Raw genomic sequence first — 17,718 nt, forward strand, 5'->3', positions numbered from 1 at the left:
ACCATTTATTAAAGTGCAACCTGGGGGCATGGTCTTACAGCAGTGTCCCATTAGCAGAGGGAAAAATGTACATACCCCTTCACTTGAACTGAATATTGAATGATGAAGCTGGAAAGAACTTTCTTGTCAAGGTGGAAACACTTTTATTAACCAAATGGCACAAGAAGCTTTTGACAGTTTTCCCCCGAGGGCTGCACTTGCACGTTGGAAGGAACAGCAGTGTGACGAGTTCCTGGGATAATGGGTGACCTGAGGACCAGTCAGGGTCTCTTCCCCCAGGCAGGCCTCTTGAGAACAGAATCCCAAAGCCCTGCAAGTCTGTCACTATTTGCTTACACCCAGCAGAAGAGATCCCCTAACCTGCAGCTTCAGAGTCAGCCCCATTAGTCTTTACTACTTATCAAATCAAGTGGCATTCTTTTGGTCTGAGTGGGTTTTTAGGTTTACAGTTGAATAAAAGCTTATCCTGCAAGTTAGAACTGAGGGCAAAGCCCCTAAAGGTACAGCAGTAAGATGCATCCTCTGCAGTTTGTTGTGTCCACATTGATAGTGTCCCTTGCCTGCCCTGCAGACACTGCAGGGAGATCAAAAGCAGCTTCCACTGGAAGCCAACAGGAATTCCCCCACTTCTACAGCATCACCACTGACCTCTAGCTTGGAGGAAGCAAGTCAGCCTACCCAACAGACTGAGAGAAGGTCAGCTCTAAGTAGAAAAAAAAAAAGTGATAAAATTATTTAACTTAAGGAGGTGGAGCTGAGTGATGTGTTGTGCTTCCTCTGGCCTTAACACTACTGCCCCTTCCAAGCCAAGTCCTGGTCAGGTACCTTCACTGTACCAGACACAAACTGAATTCTGTTGCCTAGACCTGCTTCCTCTGGGCCTGAGAGCTTCTCTACCTGAGTCAAGTAGTGCTAGCTTAAATTTTATAAACAGCCCCCTTCCATTTTTTTTGTTTTGTTATGGCAATACAGAGCTTGCACTCTTAAGCACAGGTACATCCATTAAGTCAAAGTAATACTGTTCCTGCAACCTTCCTGATGCTGAAATTAAGCAGTCCAAGGCACAGCTTTTGCCCTCATTAGGTAGAGCAGATATTGTGCCTCACATCCCTCCATGTTTCACAGAATCACCTGGTTTGGAAAAGACCTTTGAGATCGACTCCAGTCCATGACCAAACACCACCTTGCCAACCAGACCATGGCACTGAATGCCACATGCAGTCTTTACTGAAACACCTTCAGGGACAGTGACTCCACCAGCTCCCTGCAGCCCATTCCAATGTCCAATCACCCTTTCTGTGAAGAACTTCCCAATGTCCAAACTAAACCTCCCCTGGCACAGCTTAAGGCTGTGTCATCCTGTCCTGCTGCTGTTGCCTTGGAGAAGAGCCTGACCCCACCTGGCTCCTCCCTCCTTTCAGGTACCTGTGGAGTGACAAGGTCTGCCCTGAGCCTCCTCCTCTCCAGGCTGAGCACTCCCAGCTCCCTCAGCTGCTCCTTGCAGGATTTGTGTTCCAGACCCCTCCCCAGCCTCGCTGCCCTTCTCTGGACTCACTCCAGCCCCTCAGCATCGCTCCTGAGCTGAGGGGCCAGGGCTGGGCACAGCACTGGAGCTGTGCCCTCACCAGTGCTGAGGGCAGGGGCAGAATCACTGCCCTGCTCCTGTCCACACCATTCCTGAGCCAGGCCAGGAGCCATCACTGGCCTTCCTGCCCACCTGGGCACTCTGCTGGCTCATGTTCAGCTGCTGTCAGTCACAACCCAGGTCCCTTCCTGCCTGGCCACTGTCCAACCACTCTGTCCCCAGCCTGCAGCACTGCTGGGGTTGTGCCCAAAGTGCAGGACCTGGCACTTGGTTTTGTTGAACCTCCTATCACTGAACTCAGCTTATGGATCCAGCCTGTGCAGGTCCCTCCCAGAGCTCTCCTCCCCTCCAGACAAACACTTGCACCCAACTTGGTGTCCTCTGCAAATCTGCTGATGTTAAACTCAATGTCTTCATCCAGATCATCAATAAAGGTACTAACCAGGAATCTTTCACTGGGAAATACTTTCTCCCATTGTGCTCCAACAAGAGCAGACACAAAGCTCAAAATATGACATTCTACTAAACCCTGGGCTTTCTGCTGCCTGTAGGCATCACACCTGGGCCAGCCACGTGCACCTCTCCACCCAGTCCCCCATTTCACAACAAAAGATTGTAGTAATTACACTCTGAAACTCTAACAGGAACTTGCTCTGGCTTAGTGACTGCAGAGCCAGAAGCATTTCTAGTTTTTCCCAGAACAGCAATATCTACTTTACTAGGGCTTTGCCAGTACTGCCATAACCCTGTAACTGACACTAAATATAGGGAAGGTTTATAACCTCAGATTATTTTATCTTCTACAATCATTACGATGAAAGAAGACCAAACTTCAGCAGCTTGCTTATTTAGTACTAATTAAACTTTTCATTTGTGACCACTAGAAAACACTGATTAATTTAAAAATCCAGTCCAGCGTTTTAGCCTAGCTGTGATCAGGGGAAAGGAAGGAAATGGGATTCTGGCAGCAAAACTTGTCCTGTGTAAGAGCACTCAGCACTGCAGCTTCCACCTGGCACTTGAGCTGCAGCTGCCTGAGCACAGCCAGAGTGAAAAACGAAGCCCTCACAAAGAGCAAGGATGGATTCCTGCAGTGCTGACTTGCCCCACAGCTCAGGGGCCTCAGGAGCCCACCAGGCTCCACCCAGCACACAGGAGCTGCAGCTGGCTGGGACAGGGCCCTCATCTGCACTTTGGGCTTTTGGGCAACACAGGAATTCTGTCTTTGCTCTCAGCCTCTTGTTCCTGCAGTGCCAGCTGAAGAAAGTCCTTGCCCGGCTCCCACAATGCCCAGCTAAGCAGAGCTTAGAATTAAGCACAGCTGAATTAAGTTGCACCTTACCTTCAAAGTCTTTCCCTTGACAGCTCCTTATTGAGCATGCTGTCCACTGCAGTTCCTTAAGTATTTCCCACTTTTTTCACAGATCCAGCCCTCTGCTGTTTTAGCATCTCAGCTTTAGGGTATGCTAAGGATAAAGTGAAGACAGAATGGGTCTAAGGTAGATATTTTGTTAAAATACAGGCCACTAGAGGACAGATATTGAGGCACTTCTGAGAAGGGGATGAGCAACACAAGGGGAAGTAATTCTATATGCCCTTTTGCAAGTGTACAGCTCCTGCCTCCCCTCTGCCAGCTAGGAGAGATCCACTAAGGAGAGGCTGCATCACACCGTCCAGGGTAACTGGAGCCTGCAGTTTAAGGTTACTGTAATATACTTGAAGATGGGGGAAGAAAACTTCCATTTTCTAATTCTCACCTCTTAACAGAGCAGCCTCTCACTCAGGTCTCTAGGAACACTGCCATCTGAGCTTACCCCCCTTTGGTGCCTTCCACAAGGCCTGGCCCAGCTCTGACCACAGGACTCCAAACTCTGCAGAATTCTACCCCACAGCTGACCTTTTTAACTAGTGGAGTGCTCCCAGAGGAAAGAGACTCATGCAATAAATTTTTTGAACATGTGGTCAGTTCAAATTCTCACTGATTTGCCAAATCTAAAAGACCCAGAAGGAAAAGAACATTATAAACAAAGGACCAAGTAACCAAAACACAGTGCAACTGATGCTCCATGAAATGCAGCAACACACAGGTACTCAAGGCTTCTGCCTGACCATGGAAATGCCTGACACAGTCATTTCTTTTCCTTACCACTGCTGCCACCTTCTCACTGCTGTGCGTGGATGCTTTTTATTTCATGCCCCACTGGGCTCCTTGTGGCAGAAAGTTTTTAACTTCTTCCCTTGCCAGCTTGGATTTATTCTTGTTTGTCCTCTACCCATCTTCACACTACTACTGAAACAACCCCATCCACAGAGAAGATGAATTACACCAGCTCCACCCTCCCCCACTGGTACACAAATTATCCAGAGTGTCCTCAGACTCCATCTCTGCCTCAGAGTACCCTGCTGGGTGCCTAGAGGTGGGGCTGTACCAAAAGCAGCTTCATTGCCTTCAGGAAGAACAGTTTGTGCCCAGAGAGGAACCCAAAGTCTTCAGCAAAGCACAGAGAGGGGCAGCCCTGCCCCAACTGACCAAGCAATAAATAAAGCTGCCCTTGCCACCTCAGGGAGTGTACTACTCACAATAAACAGGACATGTGAAATGAAGCAAAACTGTTCCTGCATGTCCATGACAGATGGAGATGAAGAGACCTCTCCTTCACGTTGGGAAGCTCCTGCAAGGGGCCAGGAGGGGAACTGCCCTGGTGGGGAGGCAGACACCAGAGAGCCCCTGTGGGATGAGGAGGTCCCAATGACCCCTTCTGGGACACAGCACAGCAATAAGTACCAGCAGGGCACCAGAAAATGGCAAAAAAAGAGTCAATTCCATTTTGAAATGTGATAAAAGATTTGGGGTTCTTTTTTCTGATAAGGCCAACTTGCTATATTTTATACATGGAAGAAGAGCAATCAATGATCAACAGTACAGTCCAGAACTCCAGAGCTCCAAGTTCAGTCCACAGCTGCAGTATACACACAACCCTTCCTCTTAATAGTCAACTTCACACACACACAGTTCAAAATCCAGTAAGTTTTCTAGAAAATCCATTTCACAAAAGCTTACACAAAAATAATTCCTCAGAATCTGATACATTCTGACTAACTTTCCAGCATCCTGGGATAGGAAAATACAGCAAGAATATCCTAAGATAGAGAATATGCGAAGATCTCTTCATTCTGAGATCCCTTAAGAAACAGGCTCATCAGGATATGGTTATTTAGAAATAAAAGTACCTTGTCTTTGTGCTTTGCAAAGACTTCCCCATAAGCTCATGTTTTGTTTTTTACATTATCACAAGTTCCCTTTCACCTTCCTCCATCTGGTCTAAGCCACAGTGCCAGCACCAACCCTCAGAGATCCATCAGTTCTGCCTGGGAAGCCCAAGGTGTTGCCCACGGAGCTGCAGCTGGACAAGGACAGACAATGTGCTGAAGGAGGAACACTTGCAGCTGGATCCCACTAAGGAGCAGGGCAATACCTGAAAGGCTTCTCTCCACACACACCTCAAGTGTTGTGACTGCAGGAAGGGGGATTTCCTTTTTTTGCCAAAGTTAATTGCTCATGATTTGTGAACCTGTAAGTTGAGGTAATTACCTCAGATTCACAGTTGCAGAAGTCACACTGAACAGCACTCTGGGCCAGGTCAGGAACAAGCAGATAGAGATGTTTAATGCTCTTTTGCTCAGTTACTAGAATCCATTGCTTTATATATCTGGGATGCTGTCACAGGCAAGACCAAGTCAGGACTAAATACACTCTGTGCTTAACTTGGGAAAGACAATGCAGACTGCAGCGTGACACAGGACAGCAGAGCATTTAATATCTGAATTGCACTTGAGGCACTGGCCTTGCTTCCACATGGGTTTGCTGTATTTTTGCTGAATATACCCCAGATATCAGAGTAGTGATCCCAAGGGCACCGTGTCCAGCATCAATTTCGTACCTCTGGTAACTGAAGGGTTTGCAGTAAAGTGGGCTGGGCAGGAGCAGAGCAAATGGATTCTCAAACCAGCAAACAGCAGTGTCCCTCCCACCCTCCTGGGCAGCACCTCTGCCCCAGCAACACCAGGATGCTCAGAGATAATACAGCTAGAGAGAGGCAGCATCTTCACAGGATGGGGCTCCAGTAAACATTAGGGGCCAAAACCAGTGTGAGCCAAGAGGTAAGAATAAGCACTGTCCCACTGGAGCTTAGGAGGAACCTGGAAGGTTATGAGGAGCAGTGCTGTACCTGAGAGGAAGCTGAGACAAAAGGGACACCAGCCTCTCGCTACAGGACTCAGGTTGCTAATGTTGGTTAGGAGGGGCTCGGGGGCACAACGGGAAATGACAAGACAGCACAGCTGCAATAGCGGTCAATCTGAGAAGCCAAAATCTCCAGGGGCTGGCAGCAGCTGGCTCTCCCCTTCCCCTGGGGATTTTTTTTGTTCCAGTTCCTAGAGTATGAGCACCCCTTTCTTCAGCACCTGCACTTTAAGTTCTTAAATTTGCAGATTTTTTTGTTTTTTTTTTTAAAAATACCCCTGTACTTTAATCACGAAAAACCAGTCCCCGCCCCGATTCTACTAAAAACATGATTGTCCGTAGCTGGAGGCTTATTGAACAACCTCACCTCATCACCACTGAGTTACTCAAATGTCCAATTAAACAGCAGGCAGCTCAACCTTTAGGTAACATAACTACAAAAACTGGATGTGCTCTCTTCTCTTCTCCCTCCTCCTCAGAGAGCTCCGTTACTTTTTCCTAAGCGCCAGCGCTACTCCGACTGCCACGGCCAAGATAGCGACCGCGGCAGCCCCGCCGTACAGCAGTATCGATTTCCCTTCTGGCAACAGGATAGGCTTCTCCTCTGCAGCTGAGGACTTCTCTTCTATTTCTTCCAAATGGCCCTCTTTCCCCGCTTTTTTTTCCCCTGGAAGCACTATTTTCTCAGGTTCTGGTGCAGCCTTTTCTTCTGATGGGGCTAACTTTGGGACAGGTTTACTTAACATGGGGATTTCAGGTTCAACAAGCTCTTCAGCTGCTTTTCCCTTTTCCTCCTGTTTTGTACGCAGAAGTGCAGAGGGATGTGCTTTTTCAGCAGCAGCAATTTCAGGAGGTAAAGAAGCAGAGGTTTCTGGAAAGGCTGCCTGTATGGTCTCTGCAGCACCAGCTGGCACCACTGCTTCCTCAATCCCCTCTGGTATCTCTTCCTTCTCCACGTGAACAATGTCAGAGTTGGAAGAGTTGTTCTCACTCCTCTCTTCAGCCCCTCCGTTGCTGTCCAGGCTTTTGACCTCTTCGGGATCCATGGCCACCTGCTGCCAGGACTCAGGTCCCAGGGACACTGGCAGGCTCTCCGTGTGCCAGCTCTGACTGGCTGACAGGGACACGGGCAGGCCCTCCGACTGCCACGACGTGGTCACCGTGGGGGACTCCGGGGGGCTCACCTGCCCTGAGTTGTCACTGGTCAGGATGTAGATGTCATTGCTGTCCTCTGCAATCAGCCCGGGATACTCTTCCTCTTCGGATTCCAAAGTGAAGACTGTTCCCTACGAACAAAAAGGAGGACACAACACGTGAGTGATTCCTTCAGCGTTCCCTCTGTATGGGACAGAGCAGAACAGGACACTTGGAAACTTGGTGAGCTGGAAGAAAGATGAGAGGGCCTCTGCAGGAGCAGCAGCTGCCTGACCTACATTTCAGTAGGGATTACAGAACCCAGCTGGTCCAGCTGGCGTGTCCAGAGAATGGAACCCCTTACATGAGCTTTGCTGGGAGCTCCTCCTTTCCCTGACTTTATCACCATGACATCACCAAAATGCACCACATGGTCATTATTAACCTGACAAGACACTGCTGTCTGAAACCATACTGCAATGGAACAAAGAAAAAGAAAGCAAACACAAGTACATGATCCCAGCTGAATACTACTCACTCTCCACTCCTTTCTGAGCAAGTGCTCTCTATTGCTTGTCTGTTTTCACCTAACAGCGTTCCTCTTATATTAATTTTATCCCATTTCCAGTGCTATGTGAAGCCTGAATTTCTACTTTGCACCAACAAGCTGGTATCTACAATAATTCTAGTATTTTACTACAATTTTAGCTATTCTTCAACAAGTTCACTTTCAAAAACTGCCATCGTAACTTTGGCTACACAACTGAAGTTGAAACAAGCAACCAAGCACAGACACCCAGAGATGGTGACAGGGTCTGCTTGCTTTTATTTAGCTAGGAAAAATCTGTAGGCATCCTAAAAATTTGACAATGGGTTTCAGCTGAAGAAACTGCAAGTGTAAAATACTGATTCCCTGCAATCAGCCCAGTTCCTGTACTGGGCTCCATGTTCCATGGTCTGGAATATTCCTTTGGCCAGCTCAGGCCAGCTGCTCCCTCCCAGCCTCCTGTGCCTCCCCTCACTGGCACAGCATGAGACACTGAAAGATTGTACACTCACTCCTTTGGCCAGCAGGTTTTGCCCTGCATGTTGTTAAGTAGGAAATACTTTCACTGGAATATAAGTCACTAACAGACATCTACAATCAAAATAAATTCCTTATTTCCACAAGTGATACAGACTCAGAAAAACTGCAATTAAACAACAAAATAATTAGGGGTAAAACCTGCAGTCTCCCGAACCTCTGTACTATCCTCCTCTCTGTCCAGCTCCTCACTCCCACAGATCAGGATGAATTTATCTCCTGTCCACACCGCATCACAACACACTAGACCATGTCTGTGGTGTGACACTGGAAGAAAGAACAGGGACACACACCACTGATAGCAGCTCTGCTCTTAACATTCCAGTGGAAGTGCACACATGCACTGACTCACTCAGCATGAGGCATATACAAAAATATTCCAAAACCACACTATGTGCTGAGGATTTGTGAGCTCTGGTGATTGTAGAAAAAAAAAAAAAAAACACCAACAAGGGCTACACTGAGATGGCCTGAATTCCCCTGAAGTCACACACTGTGCACTTGTAAAAGCCAAGAAGCTTTGAGCCATGACTCAGCAGCCCACAGAGGGGAGAATGGAGCCACCTGTAATCGTGGGACAGTGGGGACAGAGACTGCCCTGAAATTACAACCATGCTGACACTTCTAAATACATACTCTCACTGGAGATCTGCTTCTCACAAAATACAGCAAGATCTGGGCACATCCAGAGGGTAACATGCAGGATAAACTGCTTAGGAGAGGGTAAGGAAATGAAGAGATGGTTACACAAGGAACATGGGCCATCCTCCTAATTTCAAATACCTTGTTAGTAAGTGTAGCAACACTACACCACAGCCTGCCTTCAGCAGGAGGGCCAAAGGGACTCGAGTTTCATTGTTCCTTTTCTCACGCAAACTGTGCTGACCTCAAAAGAGTTATCAGCTGCTGGCTCCCTATAAATCAGAGCCTTATGCAGCCTGGCTGATTCCTTTCTGTCTTTACAGACAATTCACCTTCCGTGTCAGTGCCTCAGGGCCACAACTCCCCAGCCTTGGACAGACACATCTCCCTGGCTGGGAAGGCTGGGGCAGAGCTGACACACTGGCAACTCCAGCACTTTTTCGTTAAAAGCTTATGAAGCTTTAATTGAAAATCCAGACAGTAATAGGCATTATTTAGGATGCATGATTAATATTTCTTGATCTGAATTAAGATTTAATATGTAAAGTCAAGCGGATAAAGCTGGGATTTTGTGCTGGTTCAGTTGAGGTTTGCACTTTGGTGGGTTTTTTTTTTTTCTTTTTAAAGCAGCTGCAATAAAAACTGAATGACATTTAGGACAATTCTCTTGATTCATCTACAGATGTGACCCAGAAGCAAATCTCCAACAGGCAGATTATTTCAGGACAGGATGGAACATGTGGAAGGATTTAATAACCTGAGGAGGCCTTATGTAAGCCCTACACTTTAGATTTAATAGTAAGTAAGGAATGTATGTAAGCATTTCTTTATCTGATTTGTTTATTGTAAATAGACAGTTTACTGCTTCAAACCAGAAACATCAGGCTTGCTCTTTCTCATATATGTGGTTGGAAACTTGCAAACCTGGGAGTGGTTTAGAGAACCACATCAGGTGTGGTAGAGAAGCTGGAGTCCCTCACTGCAGTTCCTGCCACTCCTGATCCCAACCACTGCCACTTGAGGGAAGAGTTGGCACACCTTAGGAGACAGAGAACTGCACGTTTCCCCGCTTGGCTAGAACACAGCAAGAAAGGCCACATGCCATGAGGCAGTCCTGGGGAAAACATCAGCTACAGAAATCAATCACTGTGCTCAGCCTATGGGGTTTGACACAGGAATGCTCCACAATCCACAAGTCCCATTTCTACAAGTGACAGGAAGCACTGTTAACAAATGTGGCACACCTGCCCTCAGGAGAGGCTACAGCCAGTAGGGTGAGCCACACGGGACAGCAGCAAGATGGTAACAAAATAATGAAAAAAAAGGTCTGAAAGCTCCTACAATAATATAGTACAGAACTGTTACTTAAAAACACCTGTTAACTTTCAATTACGATTTAAAGACAGCAAACATAACAAAACCTCCCCCAAAACATAGAAACTGACTCTTATGTTGTCTATATTATCTTTCATAGTTTTCCAATATGTCTATTATTAAGTGTATGCAAACAAACAGGCTCATTACCTACAGTATATATTTGCTAAACAGTAAAACCTTTAACTACACATAAGGAAAAAAAAATCCTTATTTCACAAAACAATCATTTCAGCATAATTTATGCAAAGCTGCTGCTGGTGCCAAGAGATACTCAAATCAAAATTCTGAATGTCTCAAAGATAAAAGCAACTCTTTTCTCTACAAAAAATAGTAGGAGTAGTAACACACATTGCATCTATAATAGAGATGAGATGAGATTAGAACAGAAGAAATCCCCATTGAGGTGTCCCATAGAACATTTGCTGCATCTTAGAGCAGACTTTGAATGTCCTACCCTGTAAACTCCAAAGACCAGGAAAATGCAAAACACTGTGTCTAACTGCTGTTGAAGCTTCTTCTAGGGTTTGGTTGTAAGTGTTCCTAAAACTCAGTTGGTCTCTCTGGTTCAGTTCCTAAGTAGAAACAAGGATGGCTATGGATAGGCAACTCACACAAAACTCATTTCTGAAGACACAAAAATTCCCACCTGAAAAATACACAGCCCAGCAAGCCACCTGTACCCCCAGACCCTGATTTTGTCCAACACATGCAAAAATTCTGTACAAGTCAGAAAGAGCCACCAGAGGAAAAAACCTCGATGTTCCCTGAGCTTCAGCCCCTCAACATGAAACTAGACAGAGCCACATAAAATCCCTGAGAAAAAGAGTATCCTGAGGCTCAAGAGGAAATGCTTGCAGAACACAGTGTCCCAGGAGAGCAATCTTGGCTATGATAAAAATTTCAAACACTCAACTCAGCTAGGAAGTTTCTTAGGTGAGGGCACTGACTATCTTGTAACATAACCTATCCCAGAGAGAAATGAAATTCCAGAGGTGCTTGGACAGTGTTCTCATGCACACAGTGTGGTTCAGGGCTTGGACTCAGGGATCCTTGTGGGTCCCTTCCAACTCAGGACCCTCTGTGCCTCTGTGGCCACCTGCCCCACACCAACAGGGTCACAGCAACGAGCACTGGGAACCCATCAAATGCATTTGTGCTAAAATCCAGTCTGAAAAACAAGAGGCAAGAACTGGCCTATGTCCAGGGATCCTAAGACATCTCCCACAGGGAAATAAGCAAACTTCCCACAACAACAAACTGGGAATGTGCTTGCTGCATGATCTGTAGCTGTGGCAGAGAAGCAGCTGTGTGCTGGAGCAGGGGCACCTGTGCCCAGGAATGGCTTCACTCCCACCCAGGTGTGCCCAGGCTGTGGCTCCAGGTGCTCCTGTTTCCATGCCCAGCCCAGTTATCCAAACCTTTCAGACCCTCGTGGAAGTCAGATCTGACAGTATCACCCAGCTAATCCTTCAGAGGAATGGATTACAAAGCAGCTTCTGACAACACTCAGATACAAAACAAAACATTTTAAAATATAAAGAAGTCCCAAAAAGCCCTCAGGCGCTTACTGTGCCTCTCTGTTCATCCCTCTGAAACTGTCAAGATAGGTGGAGCCAAGAAAAAGAGAGCAGAGTTCTTACAAATAGGATTGTACTTTTTATTAAGGAAAAAAAAAAAAGGAAAAGAAGGTCAAATGAACCACATCAAAGCACTCTGATATTGCAGGCACTGCTCTCATTCCCTTCAAGGAATGCAGAAATTATCCTCTTCCATCCCTGCCTTCCAACATAACCTCTACAACCTGCAGAAAGCCAGCATCAAAGCAACACCCTTTAGGTTTCAGTCTTATGGGTTTAAAATGAGGTAAATTCAGTTATTTATAGACCACTTCTTCAGATTTGAAGTTGTTGGAAGGGAAAAGAGAAAGGAGATCTAGTTGCTCCTTTACTATTTAATGTCCTTCTTCAGCCACAGTGCCTAAAAATTTAAAATATCTATTACTGTACCAAAGAAGTTACATGTAAATAAAAAAGGACAATTCGCTGCAGTATTCCATGACACAGGGATAAAGCAGAATTATTTTGAAAGGAAAACTCCTTCCTAGGACTCCTCTAACTAGACTGCCTTTTCTTGCCTCTCTGCCACATTAAACTTACTTCTCCTCCTCCAGCAGAGCACTTCTCTCTATTTCTGCATTGTCATTCCCAGGGCAGACACCTGGACTGCTGCAGGAGATTTTCATCTTGGGAAGCACAAACTGACTACCTCACTTCCCTAGGATAACAATTGCCTCTTTACTCTCTTTCTCCTCCTGATTGTCAACATCCTGTAATATGTGCATTATTGAATCACCAGCAGCAAAGAAAACAACCAAACCAGCTGCAAAGCCCAAGACAAAACACTGGAGACACAGAGAGAACAGCTCCTCTGAGGCTGAGATAGGAAACTGTAAACATTATGGAAATTTTAAGCAAATTTACTTTTACCCCTTCAGCATGGGCACTTAAGTAGTTAAATGCAAATCCAGGTCTCAACTCCATGAGACAAAATCCCTGGGAAGGTAGAGACAATTTCTGCCACGGGTCACAATGTAACTCCCAGGCTGAGAAGAAAGGTTTTATTAACTCCACTCTGATAAACAGGTTCAAACAAGGGGAAGGCAGAGGGGCTGGTAACAGGAATGGGAACCAGAGAGAAAAAGAAAGGCAGCTAGTTTCCAAGAAGTTACACTCTTTTCTCCTTATAGATATTCCCCGATATTTCTAAAAAGATGAAATCTAATCACGGAAAACAGGATCTGCAGAACTTGAGAAGAAATAAATTATTTGGGAAGGGGTGGGAAAGGAAGAGGGGAAAAAATCCTTACCAACAGACTGGTCTTACTGTGCACTTTTCCAGGAGACCAAGAATTGCTTCTGATGCAGCAGCATTCAGCCCTGGAGGAGTCAGGGAGAGCAAAGAGGCAGCAGAGGTAGGAGGAGAGAAGGGAGGGGAGAGGAGGAAAGGGGAGGGGAGAGGAGAAAAGGGGTGGGGAAAAGAGGAAAGGGGCGGGGAGAGCCTGCACACACTGCCCGTCTGTGTCTGGAGAGCCCTGACTGCTTCTGGGAAAGGAAAGAACAAAGCTACTTGTAAATCCTGCTGGGTATTGTTTTGCAATGGCCCAAGATTATGAAGGAAGAAGGTCTGAGTAGGACCAGCGGACCCACTAGTCAGGAGGAAGAAATGTGTGCCCCCCATTTATCTGTTTAGAGAACCTGCTGGAATGCCCAGCATGCTTTTTGTTCCTAAAGAGAGGTCATGATAAAACTTAAGAGTCAAACAGGTAAATGCCAGAGTTGCAGCCAAACCCATCAGAGCAATTAGTGAAAGAGGGAGCATAAAACTATGCCAGCCATTCCCTCACCAACCCACCAGTACATTCCAGTCCCACACTGTCATCAAAGTTAGCTAAATTACAATTTTAGTGCCTGAAGGGAGAATGGGATGGGAACACTCATTGTTTCAATACACCATCTAAGCACCATATCTCTGTGGGACTGGCGTGGAAAATAAAAAAGCAACTTCTCATCCTCCAGGATATCACATTTCTTGTTTCCCATAAGCCATGCCAATTTCTTGAAACCTGCTGCATAGCTACCCAATTTGTAAACCTTTACTCCCATGAGCTGGAAATTTTGCTTCTGGTTAGCTGTGTACCATTCTCAGTCAGATGCTTTCCTGCACCCAGAAGCCTCCTGAGCTCACAGGAGAGCCCCAAGCCTTGCACACATGCAGAGCCCTGGGAGCTCTTCCAGCTGCGCTGTGGCTGCAGAGGATGATGCAGCAAATGGATGACACAGCTCTGTGGGACTCTGACTGCACAGATCTGCAGTGAGGCACAGGAAGGGCTCGGCTGGCCCCTCACCTTTGACTGGCTACTCCCCTCCTGGCAAAGGCTGGCTTCAACCCAAAAACTGAGGAAAATCCCAAATGGTGCCAAGGGATGAGACAGCACCAGAGACACCACAGAGCTTTTCAGGTCTGCCCTTGAAGAGCTGAGTCCTGTGAAGCTCTCCTCTGCTCCAGATCCACAGAAAACCAGACAGGCTATTCTTGCTTCTCACTTTTTAGCAAGCTCTCAGCTGCTGCAGGAAAGACCCAACTTCATACAGCTCCAAAATAACACAAAAATTGAACCTCTTACTGTCAATGAGTCACTGGAGACTCCCAGGTTTACACATTGCCCTTATGGCTCAAGCAAATTACTGTCAACCGGCAGATGCTTATCTCAAAAAATGCAAACATTCCAACACTTCCCTGTGGCTACCAGCCTGCCAGGCTCTTCCTGGCCCTTCTCAGAACACAACCCTTCCCATCCTGGCTCCATGCCCTGCTCCCAGCACTGCCTTCCCATACTGGCAACAACCCCAGAAACACACCACAGGGTGAAAATGAACCTTCTCCTCACAGGAAGGAAAAAATAAAATATAACCAAATATTCCCCTTCCTCCACAAAAAGCCACATGCCCAGTGGGTGCCCATGCCCAGAGCAACTCACAAAGATTAGTGCAGCTACATTAATTCATCTGGAAAGGATTTTCATCACCTAGTCCCTTTCCTCGCCTCTTGTGCTGTTTCAAAAATAGCTCTGCCCTGTTTGCTGCCCTGCCTGTGTCAGTCTGATTTTCTGCCCGGCTGGATGTGCACAGACAGGCTGGGAGCTCACTGGACACCCCCACCCTGATCTGTCCATCCCTGCACAGCCAGCCAGACACCAAGCACAGCCGTGCTGGAAAGCTGCTTGTTTTCAGAAGCTTTGAACTCTGTGAAGTGTGTTTACAGCAGGCCACAAAAAGGGGCTGGAGAACACAGCACAGCCCTTCTGGAGGTCAAAAAACAAGGCAGAAGAGCACAGAAGTACTAACATTGATCTGTGTAAAAGCTGCAAGTAAGAGCCTGCCCTGGGATGAAAATACTTTTGAGATATGAGTGCATTTATCAAATGACCCAAGGTTATTTGGCTGTGTGCTGTTAGTGCTTCTGGCCATTAAAGACAAACAATCCCTCCCATGGGCCTTGAGAACTGCTCATCACAACTGCCAGGAAGGGAGCAGGTAAAGAAGGTGCAGATGTGCAGAAATTCTGGAACAAGCTACTCTTCCAAAAAACCCCTCAGGTAAACTCTTGAAATACGAGAAGCTTCTGAAAGAGATTTTTCCTATTAGTACTTTTTTATCACTGGGTTTTCCTGAACAGCTTTTCTTTTTAGAATAAATCAGCTTGCTGGAGCCATTTCACAAATCCCAGATTAATTCCACTCAAATCTGGCATTCTTCCCAAACACAGTAATCTTAGGCTCAGCCTTCAAGACCCAGCTCATCAGCTGTGAGCTGCCTTTCTGAAACATTTCTAAATGAAACTTGCTCAGCATGCCATGACTCAGGAACACTGCTCACCATGAATTAATAATTTCTACAAGGAAAAATGCAGCACAAAGGAATCCTGATTGCTTATTCTATGCATGTTCTTCTACAGCTATGAACTCTAATATGCATTAGCTATCTTATCACTTATTATAAAAATTAATTAGTACCTATTGACATTTCTGTATGCAGTGCTTGCCAATTACCTATCTGCTAAGAAACTCTCTGAAATTTAAGAGGAGGAAAAAACCCAAATACCTTTTCCAGCAGTCACCAGAGGATGAAGATACCATTAAAAAGAGGAGCTTTTTGGGCATATAACCTCTTGTTACAGGTGTCTGCTTCCAAATGCAGTGCTCCATGTGTATTAACAGGGCAGCACAAAGCTCACCATACTGCAACAAATTAGCACCTTAGCACACACTGTATGAAAATTAATTGTTATCTGACACCTGAGCACCTCCTTAATTTCAACAGCAATCCAACAAACTGTGCAAAGAACTGGAACAGACTGCCTGGGGAAATTGTGGAGTCCAATCGCTCAGGTCTTTAATATCAACATCAGAAATGAATGGCTGAAATTCAGTTCTGCCTTGGGGCAGAGAAGAGAAGGAGATGACTGCCCAAGATCTCTTTCTGATCCTGACCTCCTGATCATTTCTTAAATTTCTTTTTCTGAGTCATTCCTCCTTGCATCTGCTTACTTCTAGCAAGCCCTCTTAAGCTTTCACTCCTACTAGGATCACACTTAGAAATGAGGTCTTCTTACCCATCCTCCTTGTTCAATGATATAATCTGCAGAATAATCTTCTAGATATGTCACCCCAAAGTTCACAAGGGCACTCAGTGGTTCCTGGCCCCTTCTGGTCAGCTCCATCAGAAATTGTTGTAACAGAACCAGGGGCACCAAGACCTTCAAAAAAAAAAAAAAAAAGAAAAAAAATAGTGTGAACAAATAAATACAGAATGCATTATCAATACTACTTTCCAGCTAGAACAGAATTCATGTGTCCACAGAAAAGGTCTGAGTCTTCAAGTCCAAATGTACCAGGGACTGTACACTTCATTTCTGAGAAGACACAAGGCAAACACACAATAAAATGCACTAAAAAGGAAGCACTTAAGCTGCTAAGCAAAAACCCACCATCTAATTGAGCTAGACTAAGAGATTTTCACATTTAGAATTAATCTAAGAGAATTTCACAGAACACCACTGCAGTGTTTTCTTAAACCCCACTTTTTTCCCAGCACAGGGTTCAAGTAGAGAAGCAGAACAGGTCCAGAACTTGCTACCCCAGAAGTGGAAAGACAAAACATCATAAACAGCTTAAAGGGATATGCATCCACATGCAAACAGCAAACTCATACACATTCTTGAACAGGGACACTGCACTAGACAGTCTCTTTAGAAGTTCACACTTAGCTTTGAAGCAGGACTGAAACAAACACCTCCACCCAGCAGCACAGCATTACAAACATGTTTAAAATGACAAGCACAAAGCCCTTTCCATGTCAAACTCTCCCTCTGATACCAAATTTAACACAGAGAGATCTTCCTTCCTCATTTCCTACTCCCATTCCTCTTTAGAAACCTTTAAACTGAATGTTCAGCCTTAACCTAAACTGCTCTGGAAGATGCAAGATTGTGAATCCACTTCCTTCACATTATACACTTCTAGACACTTCCTTCTGCCATTATGTTTTTGTTTACCTAAACAACATGCAGTTGAACTTTTAAACTCTAAATTTATTCTCACAGAGCATGCAAGTGGCCCTCTGGGCTTCGTTCATATGCAGCACCTCGCCAGGGTCGGGAAGCTGGCATGAGCTGAAGTCATTAGCATCTGAAAAAGCTTTATTATGACACAAGAGAAAAATATTTGTTTTACTGCATTTTAATTGAGGCAACTGCACATCTATTCACTGTGCAGACTGGAATGCTGTTTCCCAGCTGCACAAGGGAGATGAAGGCTCTGCTACTGCTCATACTCACCCCTAATGCCTCCTTCCCTCTTCAGTCCCTTCCCCTATCAGCCTGGTTCTCCTTTCTGTAAATATCTTGCACAGCTGTTACCAGAAATCACACCTTAGTGTGCAAAGCTGGAGGAAGACGAATAGGCAAAGTAAGCTGAAATTGAGATTTGTTCTAAATTCATGGTGGCATCACCCTGAGATTGACTACTAAAACCAGATAGGGCCTAAAAATGCCCATAATCTGATATATTTAAGATGCTCTAGCTGATTAACAAAG

At 45.7% G+C, this 17,718-nt stretch overlaps 1 protein-coding gene across 2 annotated transcripts in view; it reads right to left on the reverse strand.

Annotated features, from left to right (window-relative positions):
- Positions 1-7: 7 nt before the first annotated feature.
- The window catches only part of BCL2L13 (BCL2 like 13), a 38,935-nt gene continuing 21,224 nt past the window's right edge, over positions 8-17,718 (reverse strand). For both annotated transcript variants that reach the window (XM_058804822.1, XM_058804824.1), the window contains 2 exons: positions 16,237-16,380; positions 8-7,114 (listed from right to left, as the gene is read on the reverse strand). In XM_058804822.1, coding sequence (XP_058660805.1) covers positions 6,317-7,114; positions 16,237-16,380 — 942 coding nt within the window. In that variant the 3' untranslated portion in view covers positions 8-6,316. The remainder of the gene's footprint in view (positions 7,115-16,236; positions 16,381-17,718) is intronic.

This window comes from Ammospiza caudacuta, chromosome 5 (assembly GCF_027887145.1).
Source record: "Ammospiza caudacuta isolate bAmmCau1 chromosome 5, bAmmCau1.pri, whole genome shotgun sequence".
In the NCBI taxonomy this organism is placed as follows: domain Eukaryota; kingdom Metazoa; phylum Chordata; class Aves; order Passeriformes; family Passerellidae; genus Ammospiza; species Ammospiza caudacuta.